The 26797-nt window shown below is 44.8% G+C and overlaps 1 protein-coding gene and 2 long non-coding RNA genes across 5 annotated transcripts; 1 reads left to right on the forward strand and 2 right to left on the reverse strand.

The window, feature by feature from the left end:
- The first annotated feature begins 1256 nt into the window (after positions 1-1256).
- LOC120667456 lies at positions 1257-3175 on the forward strand. The gene is made up of 3 exons (XR_005672193.1): positions 1257-1591; positions 1714-1897; positions 3142-3175. It is a non-coding gene; the product is annotated as an uncharacterized LOC120667456 (long non-coding RNA).
- Positions 3176-12200: 9025 nt separating this feature from the next.
- LOC120665361 (protein S-acyltransferase 8-like) lies at positions 12201-16402 on the reverse strand. Its single transcript, XM_039944916.1, has 5 exons — positions 16117-16402; positions 15612-15797; positions 15207-15500; positions 13597-13830; positions 12201-13082 (listed from the first exon to the last, which is right to left on the reverse strand). Exons 1-5 carry the CDS (start codon positions 16165-16167, stop codon positions 12555-12557), a joined length of 1293 nt encoding a protein of 430 aa, XP_039800850.1. The 5' UTR covers positions 16168-16402; the 3' UTR covers positions 12201-12554.
- A 6326-nt stretch (positions 16403-22728) lies between these two features.
- On the reverse strand, positions 22729-26460 carry LOC120665363. Of its 3 annotated transcripts, none has more exons than XR_005671151.1 (4): positions 25438-26458; positions 23880-24117; positions 23554-23719; positions 22729-23230 (listed from the first exon to the last, which is right to left on the reverse strand). It is a non-coding gene; the product is annotated as an uncharacterized LOC120665363 (long non-coding RNA). The 3 variants fall into 3 exon arrangements; XR_005671152.1 differs by lacking the exon at positions 22729-23230 and having other exon boundaries at positions 23277-23719; positions 25438-25516; positions 25863-26460; XR_005671150.1 differs by lacking the exon at positions 22729-23230 and having other exon boundaries at positions 23277-23719; positions 25438-25516; positions 25723-26460.
- Between the last annotated feature and the right edge of the window lie 337 nt (positions 26461-26797).

Consider the following 26797-nt stretch of genomic DNA (forward strand, 5'->3'; position numbering starts at 1 on the left):
CGGGTAGCTCCCCCACTGCTGCTGCGCCGGCGCGCGCGCGTAGTACCCGGCCGCGGGCGCCATTGCAGCCGGCGGGTAACCGTCGTCGTCGCCGCCGGCGACGACGTGGGCCAGCGCCGACACCATCGCGGACTTCTCCAGCGCCTGGTACTCCCCGGAGAGCACCGCGCTCGCGGCCGCGTCGCCCCCGTCCGCGTCCGCCGCCGCCCAGCCCGCGGCGAGCGGCCGGCGCCCGTCCGCCGCCATCGTCTCCGATCCCACCGAGCGCGGTCAGCCGGGCTGCAATTTACTGCAATGCCGCCGCCGATCGCATGCAAATAAAAGATCTGGCTGGCTGATGCGTCGCGCACGACGACGTCGCGCGGAGACTTTGAACGGACCGGATGCGAACGCGATGCGACTAGATGAGATGGATCGGGCGAATGGCGGCAGCTGGTTCAAAGCCGACGACGTCGAGCCTCTCTATTTCAGTATTTCTGCAACACGAGGCGGACTGGGTATATATATATAGTATTGATATATGGACCCCGGGGTCCAAATACGATTCAGTCCCAGCGAGCCGAACGCGGACAGGGGAAAGGAGAAGCCGACCCATCGGCTTGAGGCCGCCCGCGTACAGGGAGCACCGGCTCGGGAGCCCGTTCGATTCGTCCGTGCTCCCAGCCTCCCACCTAGCTCCCACAGGCCGGCGGTTTCGCGGTCGCCGTTCTCCAATCCCCACACCGTCACCCGCCACCACCGCCACCTCCCCCACCTCCCGGCGGTTACCAGCTCCTCCTCCTGACATGCCGCTCCGCAGCTCCCCCATCGACCCCGCTGCTCCAATTGCTTCGCGAGGCCGGGAGCATTTCGTCGCGTCGCCATCTCGAGTTCACTGCCGGCGTCGCCATCCCGAGTTCACGCCGGCGTCTCCCTCCCGAGCCCACCTCCCCCGGTCTAGTTTTCTGTCCTCGGCGGTTCCCTCCTGCTGACGGTTTTTTTCTTCCAGCTCGTCACAGATCGTGCGCCGCCGGCTCCCCTCCGACCCGCGCCACCCGCCCCCATCCGCTGCTGCGCCGCCGGATCCCGTCACGCCCTGCCCCGCCGGATCCCGTGCCGCCCCGGCGAGCTGCAGCGGCTGCTCCCCAATTCCTCGCGACTCGGGCCCCCGCCGTCGATTCTTTGGTCAGGTGGGTGCCTAATCCTTGTTGTCCTGGCCAGGTTCTGCGCCACCGGCTGCCGTGCCGCCCTGCGCCGCCCGCTCTAATGCCCTCCCGCGCTGCCGGTGCCCGCCCGTCCCTGCACCGCCGGCCTCCCCGACTCCCTGCGCCGCCGGCTCCCGTGCCGCCCCGGCGAGCTGCAGCGCCTTCTCCTCAATTCCTCGCGACTCGTCCTCCCGCCGTCGATTCTTTGGTCAGGCGGTGCTCTTCTTTTCTCCTACGGCGAGCCCCTGCGCCCTCGACTCTTTGGTCAACGCGTCGATTCTTCGTCCTGTGCTGCTCTGGCGAGCTGCAGCGCCGGGTGCCGTTGCCCTCCACGGTGGTACCCTGTCTCCGCTGCGCCGCATCCTCGACTCACCCGCCCTCAGCCACCCTGTCTCCGCTGTGCTGCTGTATTTCTGTTGATTTTGATTGATTTCCTGCATTGTTGGCCATAAATTATTGTAATCTCGTAGTCGCATATGGGATTTCTTCCAATCTGCTCACACACATGGGATTTATGTTGTCTCTGCAGGATGATGGTAACATTCAGCAGTTGACGCCTATCCCCAACCAACAAGTTGCAGGAGATGAGCAGGTGCCCGAAGATGTGCCGTGAAGCCCAGACCTGTCCAGCTCCCACGGGAACGCCGCGTGCAGAGCACCTCCATCAAGATTCTGGCCACAAGATATCTTCTTGCTAACTTCCAGGCGCTGAGGTAGATTTCTATCTGGTTTTCCATTGTTATCAGACTGTACTTTAGCTCATGTTCATTTGTTTCGTCTCTTGCATGAGACGATCCAGCAAACTGTTGTTTTCTTGGTATTTTTTTTATTTATTACTAATTACAGTTTGGAGTAAAGGGTGGATCTAGAAAGTGTCGAATCCATAGTTTGTTGGCTGAATGATACTTGTTCTTCATAGACAGATGTTTATTTGTTGGCCGAGAGATACCTGTTCAGATAACTAGAGCTTTAATTTCTTATAAACGAATTGATGACTTTTATTTGTGAATATAACTAGATGAGTTCCTGTTTAAGAATTAAGATATGCATCTTGTTTTTGTCCAGATATGTAATTGTTCATATGTGCATACTTCTTAGTTGTTACTATCTGATAGGCATCAACCAAAAGATGCTGATCTGATTAGCTGATCTGCTTAAGTTGTGTGCGTCTCTACATTGTGAAAAAAAAAATTATTACTCCCTCGACTTGATGTATCAAGCATTTTTTGTATCAACTCGCAGTTTACAGATTATCTCATATGTCTGAATCACACAAACAAAATTCTTCAGAGCAATGGACATTTTGTGAATGTTTGCTATTAACTCCTGATTTCAACTTCTATCGGTGGTTGTAGATCACCGTCAACATCCCTTTGCTAAATCAACTAGCAAATTATTAGGCTAATTTTTCTGAATTTATTGATTGTTAGTTCAACTTATTTTTATTGGACAATTGATAAATTATTACTGCAATCATTGTGGTTGTCGTACATTACCTTCTAGCCTGCTATTGTTTGTGTGGTTCTTCTAGCCTACTATTGCTTGTGTGGTTCTTATAGGCAAACTTATTTTATTGGACAATACTGATTTGTTCCCCGTAATGTATTTTTCGATCAGCAGCTAGTACCACTGAATACTTGATCATATAGCTTATTTGTACTTTAATTAAGGACTCCTTATTTCTAAACATTAGATGTGTTATCATCCTACTGAATCTTTGCCTACAAAGTATGCTTCCTACAAAGTATGCTTTGATCTGAGCTGTGGTCATCTGCTCCATTCACATGGGAATATTTGAGACTGGTTTTTATGGTTCACTCCATTTTAGAATGTAGCTACATTTTTGCATCTATGTATGTCATTATTTGTGATGAAGAAACAAACTCCAAGATATGTTCCATATAGTTCATTTTTCTATTCACATATGACATATGTGTGAAATGTTCTACTGTTATAGTGTTCCTATTGCAGGCAGTGGCTAAGATGAGGTCAGAAGGAAACTGTAAGAGTGAATACACGGGCTTAGATTGCAGCGAGCTCAGCATGATATGTCTCTGACTACGAGGATAAACACTGTATCATTTTGGTGTACACATTCAGCATTTTGTTTTCTTCTGAAAACGACTTAGTCTACAAATGCCAATGTGTACGAGATTGGAAGCTAGCTGAAAGACTACAATGGACAAGATGGACCTTGAGACAGACAGAGAATAAATTAGATTTATTGTTCAATTTGTGTTCCTTGACTCATCTGGCAACAAATCTATTTGCAAAATACGTATGACATGATTGAAAATATAGTACCTGCACTGCTCTATGGAATGGGAATAAAATACTTAATTTGTTGAGCTCAGCACCAGCACACAAGTAATAAACAGTTTACAAAGATTCACTTGGGAATGCCTTGTGCGCGAATGCAAAACTCTGTAGTTTTCAAGGTTTTCAAGGAATCAGGCGTGCGTGCAAAACAAGCGTGGGGATAAAACGTGTGGAAAACCAAGTTCGCATGAAAAAAAAAGTTCGTGTGTTACCGGTGAAACCAGACAGGCGGAGTCCACGAACTGCCGCAGCGAATCGTGGCCGGAGAGAGCGCGGACTGAGGAGCCTTTTCGGCTCGGGGTAGGGGGGAGGGGTCGGGACCGGCTCCATGTGGACGGCTCGAGGGCTCGTTCTCCTCGGTGGAGATTGGATGCTGGGGACCAAATGCCTATTTGGAACCCGGGGATGAAATAGTGCTGCCCTATATATACAGAGAGACCGCCGGACGGACGGATCGGATGGATGTGTCGATGGAACCGTACGTGCCGAGATGAGAGAGAAAGAGAGAATGTGTGTGTTGGATTGGATCGGCATACGTCTGTCTCGTGCTTACCGCCGGCGCTCGTCTCGCCGCCGCCGGGAAATAAAAGGGGCGGTTCAGATTTGGACCTGGTCTCCCCTCCGCCCCGCTGACCGCGACACGGCTGTGCTTTGCGCAGAGAAAAGCATGCGCGCCGGGCCTCTGTCTGTCAGGCGGATGTGCCGTTGAATCCATCTAGACTCTGTACGAGAAAGTGCATTGATTATTGGCTGCCTTGTTAGTAATTAGGTAAACGAGGCGATCGATCAGCTAGCCTATGTAGTCGCATCAGACAATTGTAAAATTTTTAAATCGTGTAATAACCTGCCTGTTTATCCCCAACTATCTTGTGTTTATTTGTCTTGGGACACCGGGTGTCGTCTTGGTGGTGTTGGTGATCGTCGCCTCCCTCTCGGGAGATGTTTCTTCTGTGCCTGCCTTCGCTTTGAGCTGCTCATCGTCGCCTTGGTTGCTCAGATTGCTGCAGTTTGGCGGATGCTTTGCCGCCACCGTTGCTCCAAGTGGATACTTTGCCATTTGGGTTGTTGCTCCGAGTGGACTTCGCCGCTCGGGTTGTAGTCGCTGGGTGGAAGCTTTGCCGCCAATGTCGCATGCGGCTCTCTTTAGGCAATCTTGTCTTGGGCGATGTATTTGTCTTTTGCAGGTCCAATTGTTTAAATCGTTTTAGGGCAGGTTAGGTAGGTGGGTTCCTACCCCTTCTAGTGCTGCTTGCTGCTTTAGCTTGTGTTGTGTTTGTTTGTGCGTTTCTTCAGCGTTTCTCTATTTTTAGTCCTTTGTGCACTTGTTTTGGTCAAGCTCTGATTAGCCATATCAAGATTGTGTTGTAAACTGCTTTCTTCTTAATGAAAAACGTGCTAAGTCACGGTTGCGAAAAACTATCTTGTGTTTATTTGTTTGTTTGTTTATTATCATGGGGGAGTCAAAGCTAGCGTGATGGCGGCCGGTTGCTAACGTTTGTGGAGCCGCATGCACTGCATTGCCGACATGGGGTCAACCTGGGTCAAATTGCGCTATCCATCATGCATGCTACACGGGAATTTAATAATTTATTCATGTCAAGCTTTTACTAGCAGTAAGTATTTTATTTTTCTGTTTTATATATACCCACTATAAGCGATCGAGAGATATTACGATTTTCGTTTGACAACGGGGCAGATGATTCCATCACCATGGTCCATTGGTGCACGCACGCGACGGATAAGAGACGGCCGAGGTGCCGGCGCCCGCGGCCGGCAACGTCAACTTGTCCGTTGGGTACGTGCGCGGCAGGCACTCGTCGCCCGCCACCCATGCCATGCGTGGCCATGTGGCGGCGTGCGAGGGTCTCGCCTCGCTCCCGTCCACGCGGCGGGTTGGGCGGGCGCCGCCCCGAGCGGAGCTCCGCGCGATTGGCCATGCCAGCAGGGGATCCCACGGCGTCGAGCAGAGGTTCTGGGGTTACTCCTCCGATCCGCCATTCGTCCGTCCGTCCACCTCGTCCGCGTGCACCACAGACCTCGATCCGGAAGGTTCCGGCCGGTGGGGGATCGAAGGGCGGCGGTATGCATGCTCTGCGGGACGACAACTCCGGCGGGTCGGTCGCGTTTAATTTTCGTCACCGCCAGGAGGAGAGGCGCCGCCGGCCGGGCGCACCAAGTCTCTTCCAAGTTCGTTCCAAGCGGCTTCGGTTCACGAACGACGACAGCTAGCGGCATTGGGCGGCGGCCGGTGCAGAGTCGGATCTGCATGCACGCACTCATGAGATTCAGCATCGAAAGCCTCCTTAAAAAAAAAAGAAGAAGATTAACCACCGAAAGCGCTACTCCTATGGAGTAGCTTTTCAATGTCAGTATCTCGACAAAGGCGGCATACGAACGTCTACGTACGTTAGGTGTAATTGGTCTTGTTTGGATTCTTCCTAGAAGATTCTAGAAGGTATTTGACAGCTAATTAGAGGTATTAAATAAAGACAGTTTACAAAATCAATTTCAGAACTCCTGCGCTAGGAACCCTGACGAATCTTATGATGCATTTGTCGCATAATTAAAGAATGTTTACTGTAGCTGTGTACCATCACTGTACTTAATCATCGATTTACCATCATTAGATTCGTCGCGAAAAGTTACAACTATCCGTGAAGAGGTCTTGCATATAGACCTAACAGGGCCATTAACATCATGGCATGCCAATGCCATGCTAACATAGTTCTCCGTGTGTACATCAGTCAAACTTGACTAGCTAGCGGTATGCACGCATGCATAAGGCCGATCTAGTGGAAGGAGAGTACTGGCATTATACCGTATTCCTGTGTTCTTTTACTAGTATTTTATATTAGAAATATTTGGCATATATGTAAATGTAATTTAAAGGGCATATACTATTTATATATATCATATATGCGCACATTACTTTGCCGGATATACTCAACCACTGTGGCGCTTTGCTGTAGTGCGCACATTACTATTTGTCTTCTTTTTTTGCAATAATAACGTGTCAAAATAAGTTTTCCAATATAGTGGCGTAGTAAACGATTTCTTTTCCAATAAAGAATCGTGAGATGGCAAGATTGACACGGGCCAGGCCTAGGTAGCTACGGAGTACTTCCAGAAGCACTCTGTTTTTCTGCCTTTGCTTGGACAGTGCCCTATCCGACAGTAGAGGTCGGTGTTGACCGCAATACAGTAGAGGTCAACAGGAGGTGCTTGCTACCACTACAACCACATCTAGTTTTTTTATTTTTTTTTGAGAATGTACCACATCTAGGTAATGAGATGAGATCGCAGCAGGTGGTGTCTACATACAAAAATAAAGGTGCTGTGGGGCGCGTGCGTGCTCTGATGCTCAGGCTAACCCAACCACGAACATGCCGTACATTGCATCAGAGAAAAAAATCTTTTTTATTTGAGGAAAAAAACATATATCTTGATGAAAGGAAGTTGCTCAGATGCTGTGTGGCCCTGTTTGAATGCAAAAAAGTGTGTGTATTAAAATTTTCATAAGGCCAGTCTCAGTACAAGTTTTATTGCACAATTTTTAAAAAACAGAGAACTAGGTAATCGTATCACGTGGGTTTCACGGGGATGAAACTCTTCTTTCATCCTATAAAACTCTCTCTCTCTCTTCTCATAATGATCATATCAGGTCATCAAAAATATTGATGTGGCATATAAAATTTAATGCTTGAAACTCTCTATAAAACTCTCACTGAGACTAACCTAAGAGTAAAATTACTGTGCTCCGAAAAGGAAGAAACATTTTGGTCAGACTTGGGGACACCTTCCTAACAACACATGCTAATGAAGCAACCAAAGAAAGCATCACAAACGCCACGTGACCTGAAGCTCGTCTAGAAGACTATGCAAAGTGCATGGGGACTGACTGGCCAGTTCGGGGAGGTCAAGTTTGTTAGCTCGAGGCGGCTTTGCATACACTGCAAAGAGTAGCTCGGCTAGCCGCGTTTCGTCAAACGTTTTGAACTCCGCGATCTGCCCAAATCGACCGATTTTGTGCGGAGGTATTTGAAAACCTGAGGACAAGAGGAAAAACGAAGGATTTGTCTCCACAAAGGCAGTGCAGGGTTTGGCCACGCCCACAGACATCCCATCTCGGAGAATGATTAGAAGTTTAGAACGAAATACACACGAGCATCTATCTATCGGAGCATGGAGTTGAACTGAAGCCGTTGTTGCTAGGAGCTGGTTTCATACGTCTGAATTCGCTTTTCAGGCCGTTGATGTTTGTGTGGAATGTGAATTGAAGCAGAACACTTTTTACCATAAACAAGGCAAAGGTGTTGCCCACCGAACAAATGGCGAAGTCAGAGACTTTAATCACAGGGCATGATGATCGAGGAGGAGGGGGACAAGCAGAGGCCCGGCCGTTGTTTATTACGATTACTTTGTGCCATGCAACAGTTCAAACGTCCAAATTGGCAGGTTTTCAGCACCGGCGCAAGTAAAAAAAATGGAAAAAAAGGTTCCGTTTACATTCCTTTTTTGACAACGCTAGTCCATGCTCGAGTGAGCGTGCATCCACCCCTGACAGGTGACAGTGCTTTGCTTCTTGGCTTTGCATGCCGAAGACTTGCTCGCAGTCTAAGGTCAAACGGCCTGCAACTGCAATGCGACGGGCCCTAATATTGGACGAGAGACTCTGTAGGGCGCGGTTCATAATACTAGGACATGAGATTACTTCGCGTTCACTACACCTCGCCATTATGTTGGCTCAAGTTACAGAGAAGCTAAACATGGAAACCTTTTTTACTTTTCAGACTCTCCTAATCAAGCCTTTGTGAAAGAAGGACGCGATCCTGAATGCACCTACAATGCAAGTTGTGGGGCCATTTGGGCTGTCGGGTTTTTTTTCCTGTTTTTCCTTTCTTTTCCCCAGCCTGGCACTTTGCCTAGGTCTTTTCCCCTGTAAATTTTCCGACTTCCTGCTATCTCCTATGAAAAGGCAGAGCACCTGCTCTTGTCCAAAAAAAAAAAGTTGTGGGGTCTGGTATGAGCTTTTAGATGATCACCTTTGGTTGCAACTTGTAAGAGGTTTGATTGAACGCAGGATTTTCTAGACACAAGCGCGCAAATGCTCTTCCATTGCATTAGCTCGCCCTTTTGTTTTCCAACAAAAGTTTGTAAAACTACTGACAGTTATTGGAAAGTTTATTTGGAACAATTCCCTTTGTTAAAAAGGTTTACCATTTAATGTAATTTTGTAACAAGAGTGCTAATATTTATATTAAGTGTGCAATATTTTTTGAACGTTAAGGATTTTGTTAGCCCGCCGGACTGCTACAATTTGAAATTTCATTTTCAAACAGAATGGACTCTTGCAGTGCCAACCTTAGTTATGAATTTGCGGCAAATTATTTGCTCTAATTATATATCCATAGAGCAAAGAAGAAATATCTACTAGCAATTGTAGATTGGGTGGACGATCTTGTGTAAGTTTAATTTCTGTCTATTCGTGTAATTCTGTCGTAAAGTTTTTTCTACCCCAATTATTTCATAAAAGAAAACTATACAGCAACCTTAAAAGAGACTCAAAAGGATTGTAGTAGGTTTGTGGTCATGAGGATCACCAACCTTTGGCGAGAAAGACATATTAAGAGAACATACCAAAAAAAAAGTCGTTGAACATTATTTTCAGACGATATGCCCATATCTTCTTGCAATGGCCTATGTGCAAAAATGTTATCACCATATCAAAATTTACATCCCGTGAAAATAATGTATGAAGTGAATTGAGTGTATCTCCACCGGCAAGGTTCCTTGTGGTGGAATCTATCCACCTAGGTTTGTGTCCTAGATTCAACATGGGTGCTTACATTTGTCTGGATTTATTTCAGAATTTAACCAGCGCTATCCTTTCAGTGGTAGGCGACATGCCCCTCGATAGCGAGGGGCTTGTGTTGATTCGTCGGCTCACTATCTCGGTGGTGCTTGTAGAGGTAGGGTTGCGTGCCTATATTCATAGGAGTAAGTGTGCGAGCATGTTTATGAGTGTCTTTGTGTGTACTATGTTTATAAAAGAAGAAAGTTTTTTTTTTCTCAAATGCGCAGGAGAGCTATGTATCATTGTATTAAGAAAGAAGTAGAAATGTTAAAGTAGCCGTGCAAACACACACACACACCCTGGGTTCAAAGAAGAAAGTAATGTGTGAACCCCATGGTTCTTAGGCATTGCAGAGGTATGATCTCGACCATTGGATTTGGACGAGGCAGTGCTAATGTCCCGATAAGTAGAGACGCTGCCAAGCTAACCAGCTAGGGTTCCACAGTTCCAGTTTGATCGCTGACGGCAACACAACATGGCAGTTCATGGCACGAATTCCCAGCGAAGGGGGTCAACCCAGCGGCCAGCGGCCAGCGGCCAGCGCAGCGCCGCCTTTGGCACAGGACTAGAGCGACAGGGCGGTCGCGTTCACGGTTCAACACCAGCTCACCGTTCAAACCACATCAGCTAGCGTGTCAGGGCTCGCATGGATCGCCACGGCCGGCGTCGCGAAGCTCGATGCACGACGAGTACGTTGCGAGACGGAACAAAAGAGTCGTCCGGTCAAAACCGGCGCGGAGCCGCCTCATTCCTCCTTTGCTGCTGCTGGTGTTTTCTGGGGCCCTGCCCATCTCATGTGGAGACCGCTAGGATTTGTGTACTCCGATGTGGGAATTTATCCGAGCGAGATCGACAACGGATGATGAGGGCGGGGTGGTACTCGTAGCAGGTGCAGTGAGCAGAGGTAGCTTTCGAATCATCACTGCCAGGAATCAGGATGGTTCAAAGACGCGTCAAGAACAGTGAAAAGGAGTGTGGCGGCCTCTAGATTCTTGCAGCTGAAACTTGAAGCTAGCGGAAGAGCGGATCAGGACGGGAGACTGATCAGTTGGGAAGAACCACTTTGAAAACTTAAATTCCCTTAAGATCCTTGATTTTTTCAAGGATGAGCGATCTATGGGGATGTTATTTGAATAAGACATTTAGTTTTCAATGGGAGGTATTTCTTCCCCGGGTTTAGCTCCCATTCTTCCAAATTAGACCTTGACTTTTCCTAGGATGAGCGATCTATGGGGATATCATTTGAATAAGACATTTAGTTTTTGATGGGAGGTTTTCCTTTCCCATTTTTAACTCCCCATCTTCCAAATTATCCCTAAGAGTTTTCGGCGAGGGATGTCCACGTTTGTGCACATATGGTGAGGTGATGAGGTGGTGTTTGGTTTATGGGACTTATGCAAAAGTCTCTAGGACTTCTGGGGCTAAAGAACCAAACAGTATGAATTTTTTAGGGCTAAACTGGTAGTTGGGGCTAAAGAATTAGAAGTATCTCTTGAGAAGGTTTTTGGGACTAAAAGCCTACATGATGCCTACTATTCCACCCTCTACCCCCGGTCCCCATCTCTTGTATACATGCAGATTGAGAGTAATATGATATTTTGTGCACTTATTTAATGATCTCTAGTACCTTTTAGTCCTTGGAACCAAACAGGTAGAAACTAAAATTTTTAGTCAATGAACTAAAATTAGTCTAGCGACTTTTGGCAATCAAACACCATCTAAGGTTGGTGTCGCCAAGCTTGCAGAAATGAAGCCTCAGAGAACAGCTCAGATGGGATGCATAATAATAATAATGCTGAAAGATGAACCATGTTACCAGCGAATAAACACTCGTCAGATTGTCAGAACTGCGGCGCATTCACACCAATGCAGATGCAGTCAACAAAATCAGTGAGACAGTGTTTAGTTGCGCGTTGTAAAGTTTTTGAAAAGACATCTTTCTATATTTGAAGTACTAAACATAGACTAATCAAAAAAATAATTTCAGAACTTGTCTGTAAATCGCGAGACGAATCTAATGAGTCTAATTAATCCGTCATTAGAGATTATTTACTGTAGCATTACTGTAGCAATTTAGCATCTAATTACAGTCTAATTAGGTTCATTAGATTCGTCTCGCCATTTACAGACAGCAGTCGCAATGCGTTTTTTATTTCGTCTAGATTTAAATCTCCATGCAAGTGCCGGAAATTTTTTTTGGAATTTTGATTTTTGTAACTAAACACGGCCTGACTCCCCTTCACTCCACTAGTCCATTGTCCAGTGGGCTTGGCCTGCCCTGGCCTGCCCGTGGTCCAGAATCAACTGCGAAGTCAGTTACTGGGAGTTACTTTCAGAGTTTCAGAAACATACAGCAACTGGTCTCCAAATGATTAAAAGGACAAAAACTTTCAATCTCAATTATTCTTTCAGCCGCACATGAATGAATTCAACGAAAACAACCATTGCAACAGCTAAGCATCCTTAACGGCCTCAATGCTCCAGTCCGAGCCATGGACCGGCGACCGGCGAGGTCTTCCGGTAAGTCCGTCGTGGTAGTCAGAAACCAGAAAAAACAGCAGAGATGCTCTTCAGGAATCCGGATGGGTTCCCACTAGAAACAAAGCAAGCGCCAACATTCCAAGAGTCAATTCAAGAAGCAAGCAAAGAGTTTGTCATGCTTGCAAACAAAGAGATGGACAGCTTATTGTTGGATGCCTTGAACTCCTTGAATGATGGACCTGGAATTCAACCCTGGGGCATCACGCGGTTTAGGAGACCTAACTGGACGTAAATCCAGTAGCAGTTTAGAGTAATCTGGCACCCATACTCTTTAGAAGAATGTGAGGTGCAATGCAAGATGATGACAAAGGCTAGGTGAGATGCATATTAAACATTCTCAAAGCAAAACAGCCGAAGAAGAATTACAGTTGGAAGAGAATATTGCATTTGCAATTTACAGACAGGACTATGCACCATACAATGTCAGATGAGGCTGTGGCACAAACACCCGAAAATATGACACCAATGGGGCTAATTCTTTGACTAAATAATTGCTCTTACATGACAAGCATCAGGAAAAAAAACCCAATCAAGGCAGTCAAAATCAAAATGCATGATGGGTGTTTTCTTCCTTTCTGTTTGGGTGTGCCACCATGAGTTAAACGGCCTTGCAATCCAAATCGCCCACACATTTTCTGAATCCACAAAATATTTCACTAGTGAGTTTCTGCTTGAGATGGATGTGCAGCCTCGGTAGCAAACACACTACGTTCAATCACATCTGATGCGCTTCTTGTAAGTACATCTGATGACATGTCCCAGTTCCCACTTCGCCGATCCCAGCTTGAGTGTCGTACCCGTACATCACTCCCAACTGCAGGAATATATGATTCTGAACCTGTCCCAAGTTTGGCATTGGCTATCCCTTCCATCTCATTACTGCAACGGCCTCCCATTTCTACATCAACATCCTCATAGTTTCGCCGCTGAGAGATCTTCAAAAGATCACTACCAATTTCAAGATCATCTTCAACTTTAGACCGAGGACCACCAACTGGTTCGTCTTCGACCCCCCTACCAAAGCTAACTGTGGGAGGTCGCAGTTCCTCTTGTGCATAGGCTCTGAACTTGTGTTTAGAAGGTTTTGTCTTGCTACAGAAGACTTCTAGGAAGTTATTCAGACATCCTTGATTATAAACATTAGGCCTGCTGTCTGATCTGTACCGAAAATTCTCGTATGTGGTCTGCAAAGTGAAAGCATCAGAAAAAGAAACTGCAGCATTGCTTCATTCATTGTACAGCTATTGTCAATGGTTGCACAGATGTTAAAATGCTTCTGCTATAGATACAAACTAGTAACCTAAAATCCTACATAACATAATATAAACACAAGTAGTCGGCAGCTGGTCTTCTGGTTTTCTTAACCGTAACTGGGACTATTTAGTTTCTAAAAATTAAATGGTCAAAACTAAATAACACCAAGTATCCCTACAATTTTGTTACATAAATTCATAAAAATATAAGATTTTTTATTCTCCATGGAGCCACCACAAAAATAATAGCTGCAGTGAAGATAGTTGGTTGTCCAAGTCCAACATAAAAGATCTCACTTTTTTATTATTATCATGAGCATGTACCAACACTTCTGGCTAGCATTTGATTAGCCAAATATATATTTTAAAGAACTAGCATTCATGAAAACAGATCCGTGGTCAAGAAAAAAAAATGAATTACTCAATTTTGTATCAAGAAACTAACCTGGTTGGTGCTAATGAGGTATAGATGAAATCCAGTAAGTCCACCAACAAACCAGAGAGCAATGAAACAATATATCAAAAGCCCCAAAGAAGCTGGAGAGTGTTTGAAAGCCTTCCATACTGTTGGATAGCCCTCGTCCATGAGAAACTTGATGTACAAGGCTGACATTGCAAATACATAAATGCAGAGAAGAGTCGAGGAAGAAACAAACATGAAAAAGTACCGGTAATTGCGCTGCACAATGTAAAAGTGAGCAAATAAAGATCAGGTTAAAAGAAGGCAACAAAAGAGAAACTAAAGCAAAATTTCCTAGAGATTGCAAGGAATCATTCTTTCAACATATAAAAGTTCTGAGCACCTGTCACTTTGACCTAAATGTTTCTGGTAGCTGATATTGTGATGGAGGGGATTTTGGTGGGATTACAGAATTGAACAGTTCTTTTGACAGCGCATGATTTATACAAACTATCATGGAGCAGTAATATAATGTGTGTTATGCACATTATACTAGTGTCACAGGATGATTAGCAAGATAATTGAGCGCTCATATTTCCACTCCTAGGATTTACTGCCATTTATGCACATTTGATAGGTCAGGATGGAAAATAAGGTCACATTCCACCTAAAGGAAACATAATCATGTGCCTATATTGAGCCTACAACAATAAGTACAGAAACATGTTACATGTCCACTAAGTATACAACATAAGTACAGAAGCATGTTACATGCACACCAAGTGGGATTTAGGCTTGTAATGATGAAGCGTATCATGCTTATAACAAGGAAATACAACAGATATACATTAGGTTAGGTATACTAAATAGGTAACAACAAGATCTGTATTGACCATGTAAAGTGGTGCCAAATACATTTAAAATCTTGCTATGATATGATTCTTATTTCTTAACCCATCTTATTATACTTCAGATGAGCTCAAAAGAAGACATCAGAGAGTACCAGATCACACAATTTCATGGTGAATGTCCAATCCAGATGTAAAAGACAAATGCACTAGAGGCATTATATCATAAATTTTGAACCAACAAATTTCAAAGGAACACACTATAAGCATCGATGATCTACAGCAGAACTACTAAGATTAAACAAACAAGAGGATATATTGGTGTGCATATAGCATTAATTAACGAGACTTAAATTTATGGGTTTGTCACACAATCCAACGCCATACAAAACCCACACAAAAAAAAACTCATACAAGGCTACTGCAACATCCCTCAAGTACTTTGGTATCATGCTTACACAAAATCAGAACTTTTTTTTGTAAAAGATTAAAATCAAACCTTTTGAATTCACACTTTTTGCTCCTTACTTTTTTTCTCTCTAAAATAATTGAAGACACCTTAACCAAAAGCAGGTTGACTAGCAACACACCTTATACCAGTACGAAGCAAATGAATTCATAAGAAATAATCAGAGGGCCAAAAAATCTTGTGCAACTCGTCTTCTGGAGTGTAGTTATTCCAGTAATTAAGATGTGAAAGTTACATGCACAGATATAAAATTAGCAAGTTTGAGTTCTCTACATGTTTGCGAAAGTACAAAATCATGAGCATTACAGTAGCTTTAGTTGAAAAATAAGATTATTTACCTGTCCAATGCATTGTCCAACCCAGGGGCAATGATGGTCAAAGCGCTCCACGCAATTGTTGCATATTGAACAGTGTGAGCACCGAGGCGGCCGGTAAATCATGCAGGTGTCGCAATACTTCACTTTCACAAGCATCCCATTAACCATTACTTCCTTTACACGGGGGAACTGCAGCCTCCCAGGCGTGCCCCCAGACAATGCATTCCCATATGAAAACTCTTCCTCGGGTGGGTGCGCTGCGCGAGGCACGATCCCAGGATCCTGAGCTGAGGTAATCAGGAGCAGCACAAGCACCTGCAAACGTACGCAGAATAAAACACAATGTTCGGTTCTCAGTGGAGTGCATACACCCAAATGCTCGTTGATTAACACCAGCTGGAGAATGAATCAGCACAGAGAACTCACATAGATCATAAACACTACAGCTACCAAAGGAATCGCATATCCCGCATTGTAAGCCAGGAAATGGTGGCGGAGATGCCGAGCAACAAGCGCGCAGAATACCGAGACCGGGACCACGATGAGCGAAACAGAAAGGATGAGGGACTTGGCGTCAGGTCCGAATATGAGCCTCCCACCAAAGAGGAATTTCTGCAGACAGCGAGCGAACCACGTCAGAATGCAGGAACACCTCACATTGACGCTTCCGCACACGCAGAGTCACACAACCGCAGCAGATAACATGATAGCAACACAAGTACACAGCCAACGCATCCAAAGCCATCCACTGTTCCTGCCTGGAAGCGCCAGGAACAGTAGACCGCATTCTGACACAGTACAGACAGGCAGGTCTACCAAACGATACAGCAAGAAGCGGAGTTCCCCAAGAAAGAACAGGACATGCTCAACCCGGATTCCCAGCCCACGAAGCCATAGGAGGAGCAGAGGAAAGAGAAGGCAGGATCTTTACATTGTTCCCTTTCCAGGCCTCGTACACTCGCTGCGGCCGCGCCATCACCATGGGTGGGCGAGTGGTCCGGCTCCGGTCAGCGCGGCCTCATCCGAGACGGCGTCCCCCCCAACCCGGCGGCGAGGACGACGGAGTCGACACGCGCACGAGGAAAGTGCGATTTGAAAAAGGAAAAGCGGAAGAATCGTTGGGGCAGGGGAGAGGGGGAAGCGGCGAGGCCGAGCAGAGGAGAGGAAAGCAACGCTGCTTGCGTCGCCTTTGTGCGTGGGGAACGGGAAGGTGAGGACGTGAGGTGTAAAACGAAAGCTTTTCTTTTTGAACGGGAAAATGGGTAAGGCTGTGTGTTTAGTTGGTGAAAAAGTTTGGGTTTCGGTACTATAACATATTTCGTTGTTATTTGACAAATAATATTTAATTATAAACTAATTAGGGTTAAAAAATTCAGCTCGTGGTAATTAGTTAAATTGTGTAATTAGTTATTTTTACCAACTACATTTAATATTTTATGCATGTGTCCGAATATTCGATATGACGGGTATTGTGATAAACTTTTTAGGAACTAAACTGGGCCTAAAAGATATTACGAGATACAAGCTGCAACGGGGGCCGGACAAGACTCGAGAGAGGGGCCGACGGGGTAGTCCAGGTCCAGGGCTCCAGACCCACATTTGTTTTTTTGAAACGAATCCGGAGAGCTGCCGCTTATATTAAAAAAAAGAACGTCCAGACTGGACACTATAACAAACAATACTTGTCAACGCGACCACACAACTCTTGAACTCGACTCAAATAACTGGTTGGATTGGGACGTCAACACGGTTGTGCAAATTAAACTCTACTCCATAAAAAACCCCCACGCCACGCCACGCCACTACTACCCAAGAAGAAGCCGATACGCAGCCCACCTCGCAAGCGCCGTCGTCCCCGACGATGTCCTGCACCTACCAGCCGCTGCCGTGCAGAGCTAACCGGCACAATCCGCTGCAAGCCAAGTGGCCACCACCACTCCCCCACCATGCCGCCGTCATCTTCATATCACACAGACACGATCGCAGGTCTCCCAACTCCGGTTGTACGTTAGCAGAAGTCAGCAGAGGAGCCCACCGCACCACACCGAAAGAGTCACCGCCATGCAGGACCCCTCGCCGAAGTACCGCTGCGGCACTATGCACCCCAAACATTGAAAAGTGCCGGATCTTGGAACTCCGAGACAACTCCTCACCTAGGTCGGATTGGAACATCGACCCAGGGCTCAACTCAACGTGTGGGGGAATCGGCGCATCCACCGCCGCACAACACTCCTCGGACACCACCTTAAAGCGCACGGGTCTCGCCACCACCGCCGCTGGACTCTCCAAGGATCCGGGTTTGCTTCGCCGTCGAGGGTGACATAGTACCACCGAGCCACTCCAAAACCTTACCTTCGTCATGCCGCCGCTGAAATCTCCGTTGCACCGCCTGCGCGAATAGGAAGCCTCCAGAGACACGGCTCATTCCCGCGGATAGGTCAGATTGGGACATCAAACCAGGCCTCAACTCGCAACGTCTAGTCGGATTGGGCCGTCGACCAGAGCCTCTGCACACCCTGTCCGGTCGGATTGGGTCCTCGACACGAGCCGCACCAGCACACGCAACAAATTTATTTATAGAAGAAAAAAAAAGAGAAGAGGTAGAACACTCTGCCCATGGCCATCGCCGCCATCCGGAATAGCCTAGCGTCGCCTTCAAGAAGGTTGCGTCGCTGAAAAATGCCGCCGACGCCAGCCCAAGATGAGTTAAGTTTTCACCCGCAACATCCGGCATGGGGAGGCCGAGGAGTGCAAAAGGACGCCTCCAAGGAGGGAGCGGCGTCCGCAGACGTCGCCGTCCAAGCTTTCGCCAGCACCCCAGCCAATCCCCAAGGAGCACCAGCAGACTTGACCGCGGCCAATGCAGTCGCTGGCCGCGAACACAGCTGAGCGGAGCCCCACCGCGCCAGCCGAGGGCACGGCGAAGACGAGCGCCGGCGAGGGCAGGCCGCTGGAGCCGCCACCGCCGGGCCGCACCGCCGCAGCGCCCCGACGCACGGGGGCCCGCACCGTGCCGGACCCCGCCGAGCCGCCGCAGCCGGGCCCCTCCGAAGGTGTAGAGCCCCGCCACGCGGAGGCCTCGGGGGAGCAGATCAGGCTATCGCGTGGCCGGATCTAGGTCCACACGGGGTGGATCCGGCCGCTGACCAGCGGAAGGTGCCGCCGCCGCCATGGACAAGACCATTAGCAAGGAGTGCGCGATGGGAGGAAGGAGAAGAAGTGAGGGGGCGGAGCCCCGCCGCCGCCTTCCTTGCGGCCGCGTGGACTTCCAACGGCCGCTCAGGCGACGGCGAGGGGTGGGGAGCAGCGCGAGGGGTGGGAGCGGCGGCGCGCGTTTGGTCCGCCCGAGCCGCCCCGAGGAGGACGACGCGGGCGTCTGCCTGGAATGCTATCCGATTTATACTCACAGTTGTCTTCAACATGACACCTTGTGTTTTATAAAAATAATAAATTGCACGTGTATGAAGGTGCCTTTCTTTTTTTAGGGAAAATACATGTTGCATGGTGGGTAATAGGGGTCACTTTCTGTTATATAGTATTTATTCTGTATCGAAAATAATAAGTATAACAAGAGACTAATGATAGGTATAATAAAGATCGGAATTTATTTCGAGTCGGGAATTAATTGCAAAATTGAGTAAGGCTAAAGTAACGACATTAGAGAAAAAATACAAATGTAATACAAGAAATAGTCATAGAGCACGTACGGACAATAGTATGAGTCCAAAAAAGACTACGAACCAAAATGCAAGGTGTGTATTTGACTTACTGTCCATGACACGTCATGAAAGGATGTGAGCTTGAGAAAGTGGGTTTAGTTTGCGATTTTTTTTAATTTGGCTACTGTAGCATTTTGTTGTTATTTGGCAATTAATATCTAATTATGGACTAATTAAGTTTAAAAGATTCGTCTCGTCATTTACAGTTGAACTGTGTAATTAGTTATTTTTTTCAACTGCATTTAATGTTCCATGCATATATCCGAAGATTCGATTTGACGGATACTATAGGAAAAAATTTGGGAACTAAACATGACCTAACAATAACAATAGAGACTTCAAATTATCAGGTCGAGTTCCTGAAAATTACAACAGTAAGACCCTTTTCTCTCAAATCAGAACAAGCTACCAAAAAATCTGTCATGCTGAAATGCAGACATGTGTGAGGGGCTACATGTAAGACATGTACAACGGCTATTAATATGCTGTCTATATGTGGTTTATTCTGATTAGCGAGGCTAATTAAATGTTGAACCGGTTGGTGCCGTCGTCTCACGAGAGGACGGCACCGGCTCGTGCTCCCAGTATATACAGACAGCTCGTTGCCCGTTGTACAACATGCTGCGACTCGGCGACGGTGGCGTTCGATCCGGTGCGGACTCCTTCGATCTGGCGCGCGATTCCATCGTTGGGAGGAAGAGCGCCGCGGCAAGAAAGAATGCGTATCTTTCCTCCACTCTCCGGCAGCTCGTCGGTCTGTCCGTCCATCAAGCAGGCCACCAAAGTAGTCGCCGCGCTGCTGCTCGCATTCTCCGGGGTGCCCGGCGCCATGTTCCTCAGCAGCAGGGCGCTGCTCTACCCCTACTATGGGGCGCTCGTCGCCATCGTGCTCTTTATCTATAAACACCCCGTTATATAAATTATCTATTCTATTGTCTGTATACGATGTTCGAGATACTTACAGAAGATCGCCGTCTACACTATTGTACATGCCTAAAGCACACCGGCCCAGGCGCCCAGGCGCCCAGCAGTCCATCTCCACCAAAAGGCAAAGCCGCGGCAGATGTCAGGTGCGTGTAGGGGTCCACGGGTGGTCAACACAGCCGGGCACGGGGCACTGTTCGGAACGCACCGTGAACCAGACCCAGCCAGCGCATTGCTGGGGGGCACTCGAAGCTCGGAGGCAGGGGTGGGCAAAATATAACCGAAACCGATTAACCGAACCGAATCGAACCGTTTTAACCGCAAAAATCGGTTAATTCGGTTAATGGTTAATTTTGTGGTTAAAATTTTTGAGATATTCTTTAACCGCATATTATTTCGGTTTTGATGTGCCACTAACCGATTTAACCGAATTAACCGATTTAGCAAGTTGAGTGTAATATGTATTTATCTTATGTCTTAAATATATGTATAATCATGTGAGATATCAAGAATTCTTGGTTTTCATAATTAAGATATCTAAGTGAGGCTACATTAATTGTTTTTCTAGCTTTCTAAGCTTATTTTAGTGACCAATAGCTTGTAGTTGATGTCATAATTTCATTCTAATTTGCTTGTTATTTATGTATTGTATACATTACGGTTAACCGCAAAACCGAACCGATTTAACCGCAACCGAATTTACGCGGTTAAAAGATTTCTAGCTACAATTTCAGTTAAGAGTTTGTCATAACCGAAATATTTCAAAACCGAATTAATCGAACCGATTTAACCGTACTAACCGAATGCCCAGCCCTAGCCCTACTCGGAGGGGACGCGGGGTGGGCCACAGAGGACGGGCGCCAGATGAGCCCTACAGGGAAATCGGGTGTCCTACACCACCACCTACGAGCCTAGGGTACTTGTGACTTGTGAGCTTGTGCCCTTCGGCAGATCAGCCTAATCTCGAAGGGCACGCGTGATTTGATAAGAGTTGGATTGTTATTACACGTAGTAGTTAAAGTAATGCACGTGTGGCTTCGCTAATCCAGTGACCGAAAGACAGAGGATGTCAGTATCAGAATAATATAATATGCAGATCAGAATACTATGGGGTGTTTGTTTCCAGAGTTTTTTTTAGCCTCAGTCGCATCAAAATAAATCTTACCATTTACGACAATCAAATAAAATATTTTTATAATTTTTTTTTGCACAGATTGGTGCTAATTTGCGAGACGAATCTAATGAGCTAAATTAATCTATAATTTGCTACAATAATACTATAATAACCATTCACTAATCATGAATTAACATACCTTATTAGATTCGTCTCTCAGTTTAGCCCCAGAATTTTGGAATTAGTTTTGTAATTAGATTTCATTTAATACTTCTAAATACTAAGATTTTCTTTGATATGACATAGTCTAAAGTTTAATTCTTGGATCCAAACTACCTCTATAATAGATGGATTGAGTTTGACGCGGACAAACCAGAGCTGACTTGTGTTTTCCATTTTCTTCATCAATGGCTAAAAGCCTAAAACAAGTGATTCGTATAATTCTTTTATAAGTGATAAGTATGCTTGATTGGAGATTGAAAAAACTGACGCACAAGTCAGAACTGCTTCGATTTCGCACTGATGCTGTAAATTCTTATGGTTTCATCTTCATCGGAAGATGGGGCCGGACATTTTGCCTATTTTTGTTAATTACACATAACTATTAGACATTCACAACACACACTCACCTTTATGAATACACGTACGCAAATCAAAGCACGGTAAATTCTCGAGATCAATGAAGTCGCCACAAACGTTTTACTGTTGACATGAACATTGTCTACTACTGAAAGCACAATACCGATAAATCCTAAAATATTCATTCACATAGAGAGTTGACCCCAGAATCTAAGGTACTACTGAGATAATGGGACTCTTATAACCACTAGTCAACAAAACTCTTTCGCATCTTTCCTGTTCCTCTAAGAACAAAAAACTTACGTACAAAATATTCTTAGTATTGGAACATAGAATCTCTCCGATCTCAAAGAAATTGAATAATGTATTATTTATGCAAAACTCCTGCAAATCTTTCGCGTCCCAAAATAGATTTGACCGTAAAACTCTAGGCGATAACATGTTCGACTTTTGGTCAAGAAATTTGGTTGGTTGGACGAAGGAATATGCCATCCAGTACAGAAGTGGAATGCAAGGCTGTACCAAAGTTTTTAGACCCCAGTGGGAAATATAAAATGTAGCCCCACTTCTGGAAATTTAAATTTACAAAGTAATTTACAAATAGAATAAAGCTAAATTAAGAACAAAGATAAAGTTCATGATTATTAGTGGACAATTTGCTCTCCTTATGATCAAATTTTGATGCAAATGCCATTATACCAGGTTAATAGTACTGAAGTGTAAACATCCACTGATCCACTAGATAAATAGAAGTAGTTATGAAATTAAGAAGTCAATCCAATACCACATTTAGATACCATGGCATCCTAATTAAGAAATAAAAAATTGAAATATTATATGAGACATATGAGGATACCAGCGCAGCAAGACTCCGATATCAACATTCGTTCCCTTAAAAAATAATAGCATGCGCAACCCTTGAACAGCAGGACCTATACTCTGCAGATGGCAACTCGCAGTGCCGCCGATGCGGCCCTTACGCTTGTGTCTATCACGTCATGCATTCTACGTCGAAACCTGAAGACGACGCTTTGAGTCGTGCCGCATTAGTCTGTAAGATTTTGTTGCAGGCAGGGGTAGTAAAGGATTTTAATTTTTAACCTATATAATTAAAAGATCGGACTCTAATCTTATACAATTTTAAGTTAAAAATATTAAAAGCCACATTGAATTATAAAGAGAGCAGTAGAGCTACGTTCCATTACCACCCCTACTTGCACATTGAAGTGGGATTCATGGAAAGTAACGGATGTTTAGGTGGACCAATTGCTAATTATGAAACCTTTCAATTTGGGGGCCCCGTGCGGCTATGCTTATACAGGCCTGGTGGAACGTTTGGGACTCCCGGAAGAATTAAGGCAAAATCTCAGTTTATTTATCATTATTAGGAAAAAAAGGAAAAGAACGTCGGGGAGGAATCGGAGGGTTTGGAATCCAATCCTACGAAAAAAAAGCTTCTTTTCAGCTGTCCCGAGGAAGTACATTCAACACTTCAACTTTGGTGAGTCCAAAAAAAAAAAAAAACACACACGCACACTTCAACTTTGGTGGTCTCCTTGCTAAGCAATCTGCAGGGGAAGCTGGATGGAATATTGGAACCCAAGCGGAAGTTTTGCTCCCAGAAACAAACACGTCCTCCAACAAAACCAATTCCTATCTCCTCTTCTTTGAGTGCTTCAGTCTGCTTCATACATCCCAAATAGAGAAATCTGCAGCGTTTTTGCTACCATTTAACCTTTTATCTATGCACGGACGTCAGAACTTTCTTCCAGTGATTTTTTCTGTACTTGTATTATTCTGACTTTTGTGAATTCTTATAGCAGGTGTGGTCCCGAAATCAGATAATAAAAACAAATCCAGAATCCACTCATGGACAGCGCATTTGGAATAGTTGGGTGGCAAGTGTGGGAATGTGGGCCACTGTATAAACATTCTGCCAATCACCCTCTCAAGACTTTCAGAGCAAGCAAGCGGATAAAATAAAAGATAGTAGTAGGAATAAAGGTAAAGCAGTTGAGAGTACTGTACCGACCTCTTGCTGCTCAACTACTGTGGCATCACAAGGGCGGCAGGAGTGAGCTGGAATACGGGTTGGGCGGCATCAATGCCAAGCTACAGCAGTACAGCTGCTCGCTTCCTTTGGCCCAGAATCCAAGACTACCGACGGGTCAATATGTTCATAACTTGAGATGCCTCTCCTGAAAACAGAGGCAAAGATTTCAGTGATGGGGATGTTCATGATTACGCCAAACACCTTTTGTGCAATACTGGTAAACAAAAGTTTCAGAAAGTTGCATCTTAGATTTTTTTGAGAGTAAGTTGTATCTTCGCTAGATGGTCAGTGAGGGAAAGACATACCTAGAAGATTAGCATATGCTTGGAACGAAGTCGTATGTGTCTCTTCTTTCCTTCTCATTCCCATCTTTCATACCAAGACATCTGTGTCGAGCGCATATGCTTGGAACAAAGTACTTTGTGTCTCTTTTCCATTCTCATTTCCATCTTTCATATCATTAGTGTCGACACATTGAGCATATGCGTCAAAGTCCTTTGTCTCTTTTTTTCCCCTTCAGATCTATCTTTCAGATCAACAATGCTGCACACGGAAACATAAAATCATCATATATATGAGAATCAGACGACTCATGTACTCCTGTCCTGTCAATCATATGACTGATGAGTCTGTGCAGAGAAAACGCATATACACAGGTTGATAGCCAGATTATTTACAGATAGGGTGCACCAATATGTTAAAGACTTGTAACAATCAGGGTTGTATTTTTTTCTGTTCAAATTAAAGTCTTTGGTAAACCTTTTTTTTGAAAGAATATTTAGTAGACTCAAATCTAAAAAGAATACCAAAGTTTTTGGTGTATTAACTTTTTATTGGCACTATCTGATTTTATATATATATATATATATATATATATATATATATATATATATATATATATATATATGGCCAATGTTTGTTTATCAAGTCACTCTATTAAGAGTCAATTGCCTGTTAATCATTTTTCCTTACATTTTTATTTTTTTTCCCATTCCTCACCAATGAATCCAGCTTCGATGACATAATAAACTAGTCCATTCCCATGAGGAATCTTGTTGATTTCAACCAATGTTCGATTGACCCATAAAAAGCTACAATCCATCATACTGAATTGCGAGGTCCTTCAACTGAACCCATCAAAATGCACGTCATGAAGTAATAGCCTAGCTTACCGCTCCGGTGCTGCAAAAGCTTTAGGCCCATCTCCCTGTTTATCTACTTGTAGCCTTGCGACCCAGCAATAAGGATTAAACCCCCCCCCCCCCTCTCAACACCAAGCCCATCAATTGTTGCTGATGGTTGCTACCACCGAACCATGGCTCCTGGTAGTGCACAAGCTTGCCGGTAAGCCACCACCCCCGAAGCCACGGCGGTCAGTTTCAGAGCCATGATGAATGTATTTATTCTTGTTTACTGACACTGGACCGCCCTCTACTTTGTAGCTATGCCCATATCAAAAGTGGGAGTACAAAAAACGAAAAAAGTAAATTTATTTTCAACAGTGCAAACAAGAGCATAAGGGAAACACGCTATGTCATCTACACTTAATAGTCAATGTCAATCATCCCATTTGCAAGGTATGTTCTGGGCTCCACAAATCCACAATAATGTATCTATTTGTGCTATTCACGTAAAATTGTGTTAGTACAATGGCAGGCACGTGATGCTTGAGTGTGTACGTAAATCGAAAGGTCGTATTTTTCATGTCATGCAGTTCGTGAATCTTCAAATTCCATGTGAACGGAATACAGTGTTGTGAAAAAGGGATAGTAGTATAACATAATTTGACCTTGTGTGAACCAATCTTTAGCGGCAGACACAGTTAAGCAAGTAAAACATTTAAGTAATAACATCTTCTAGTACCTGCGACAAGAAAAATAAAGAATCAACTGTGTGGCCAGCAGAGCATCCAGAGAACCATTTTGTTCAAGTCTTCAGGCATCTGGAAAATCAGAATAACACAAAAGTCAGGTGCAAAGCAGGCTCTTCAGAAACCAGTTACAGTTAGCCATCAAGGCTGTTTTAGAATTGGTTCCAGATGGACTAGTACTAACAACTAACAAGAGTAGAAATAGTTTAACATATATTTTGATCACCAGTGGCAGTGGATATTGGAAGAGCTCTCCACTAATATTACAGAGAAAATACCTAGGTTGATGGCCAACTGATGATTATTAATTCTTGAGCTCTACAAGATCTCCATAGAAATTATGTTTACATTGTCCAAACCACTCATTTTGGCATTTAATCTGTTCTGATAAAATAGTCTTGTCCCAGGTGAAACTTACACTAGTTTCCAATCCCGAATGCTAGCAGATACCCATATCATTGCCATCCTGCAAATAAACTAAGAGACACCAAAAGAAATGAAGATAGGTAATTCTTTGAAACTTACACTAGTTTCCAATCCTGAATGCTAGCAGATACCCATATCATGGCCACCCTGCAAATAAACTAAGAGACACCAAAAGAAATGAAGATAAGGTAATTCTTAAGTAACATGAGGCTGCACTTGGATATCTTCTCCCATTAAGCAAACTGTGATGCCACAATTTTCAAGCCCTGTTTTGCCATACCTCATTTTACCTGCAGCGCCGCTCAAGATCTCAAGGACCGGCTATCAAATTTTTATTAGAAGCTAGCTACAGAAAACAGCCCCAAGAGAAGATGCAGAGTGGAACTTGGAGTATCCTGTATGTTTCTTCTTAAACAAGGGAAACAATGCATCAACTGTGTAACATCATTACTGCAATACAAGCAGTGAAATAAAGTACTCCCTCCGTTCCAAATTATAGGTCGTTTGACTTTTTTGACACCAAGTTTGACCACTCGTCTTATTCAAAAAATTTATGCAAACATAGTCAAATTTAAACCATTCTTCGAGAACTTGTATTAATAAAGCAAGCCACAACAAAAGAAGTGATATTTTGCACAAATTTTTGAATAAGACGAGTGGTCAAACTTGGGGTTAAAAAAGTCAAACGGCCTATAATTTGGAACGGAGGGAGTATTAACAGAGCCTACAAATGGAATATATTAATTATACTATGATAACAGCTTAATACTTACCCACCAGACTAATTCTAGTTCAAGGAAAAATTATATTATTTCCTTTTGCAACAGAATCATGTAGCGACTTAACCACATCATTTTTTAACAAACAAAATAACAAATACTGGACAAAATACTATTTACTGATAAGTTTTTCTCGGGTGAGAAGTTC

The sequence above is a fragment of the Panicum virgatum genome, chromosome 3N, assembly GCF_016808335.1.
Source record: "Panicum virgatum strain AP13 chromosome 3N, P.virgatum_v5, whole genome shotgun sequence".
In the NCBI taxonomy this organism is placed as follows: domain Eukaryota; kingdom Viridiplantae; phylum Streptophyta; class Magnoliopsida; order Poales; family Poaceae; genus Panicum; species Panicum virgatum.

Coding starts and splice junctions, on each gene's coding strand:
- LOC120665361 (XM_039944916.1), bottom strand. CDS start 16,167: ATGGTGATGGCGCGGCCGCAGCGAGTGTACGAGGCCTGGAAAGGGAAC. Junction 15,798..16,116: donor AGGCCTGGAAAGGGAACAAT/GTAAAGATCCTG, acceptor CGCTGTCTGCAG/AAATTCCTCTTTGGTGGGAG. Junction 15,501..15,611: donor CTGTAGTGTTTATGATCTAT/GTGAGTTCTCTG, acceptor GTACGTTTGCAG/GTGCTTGTGCTGCTCCTGAT.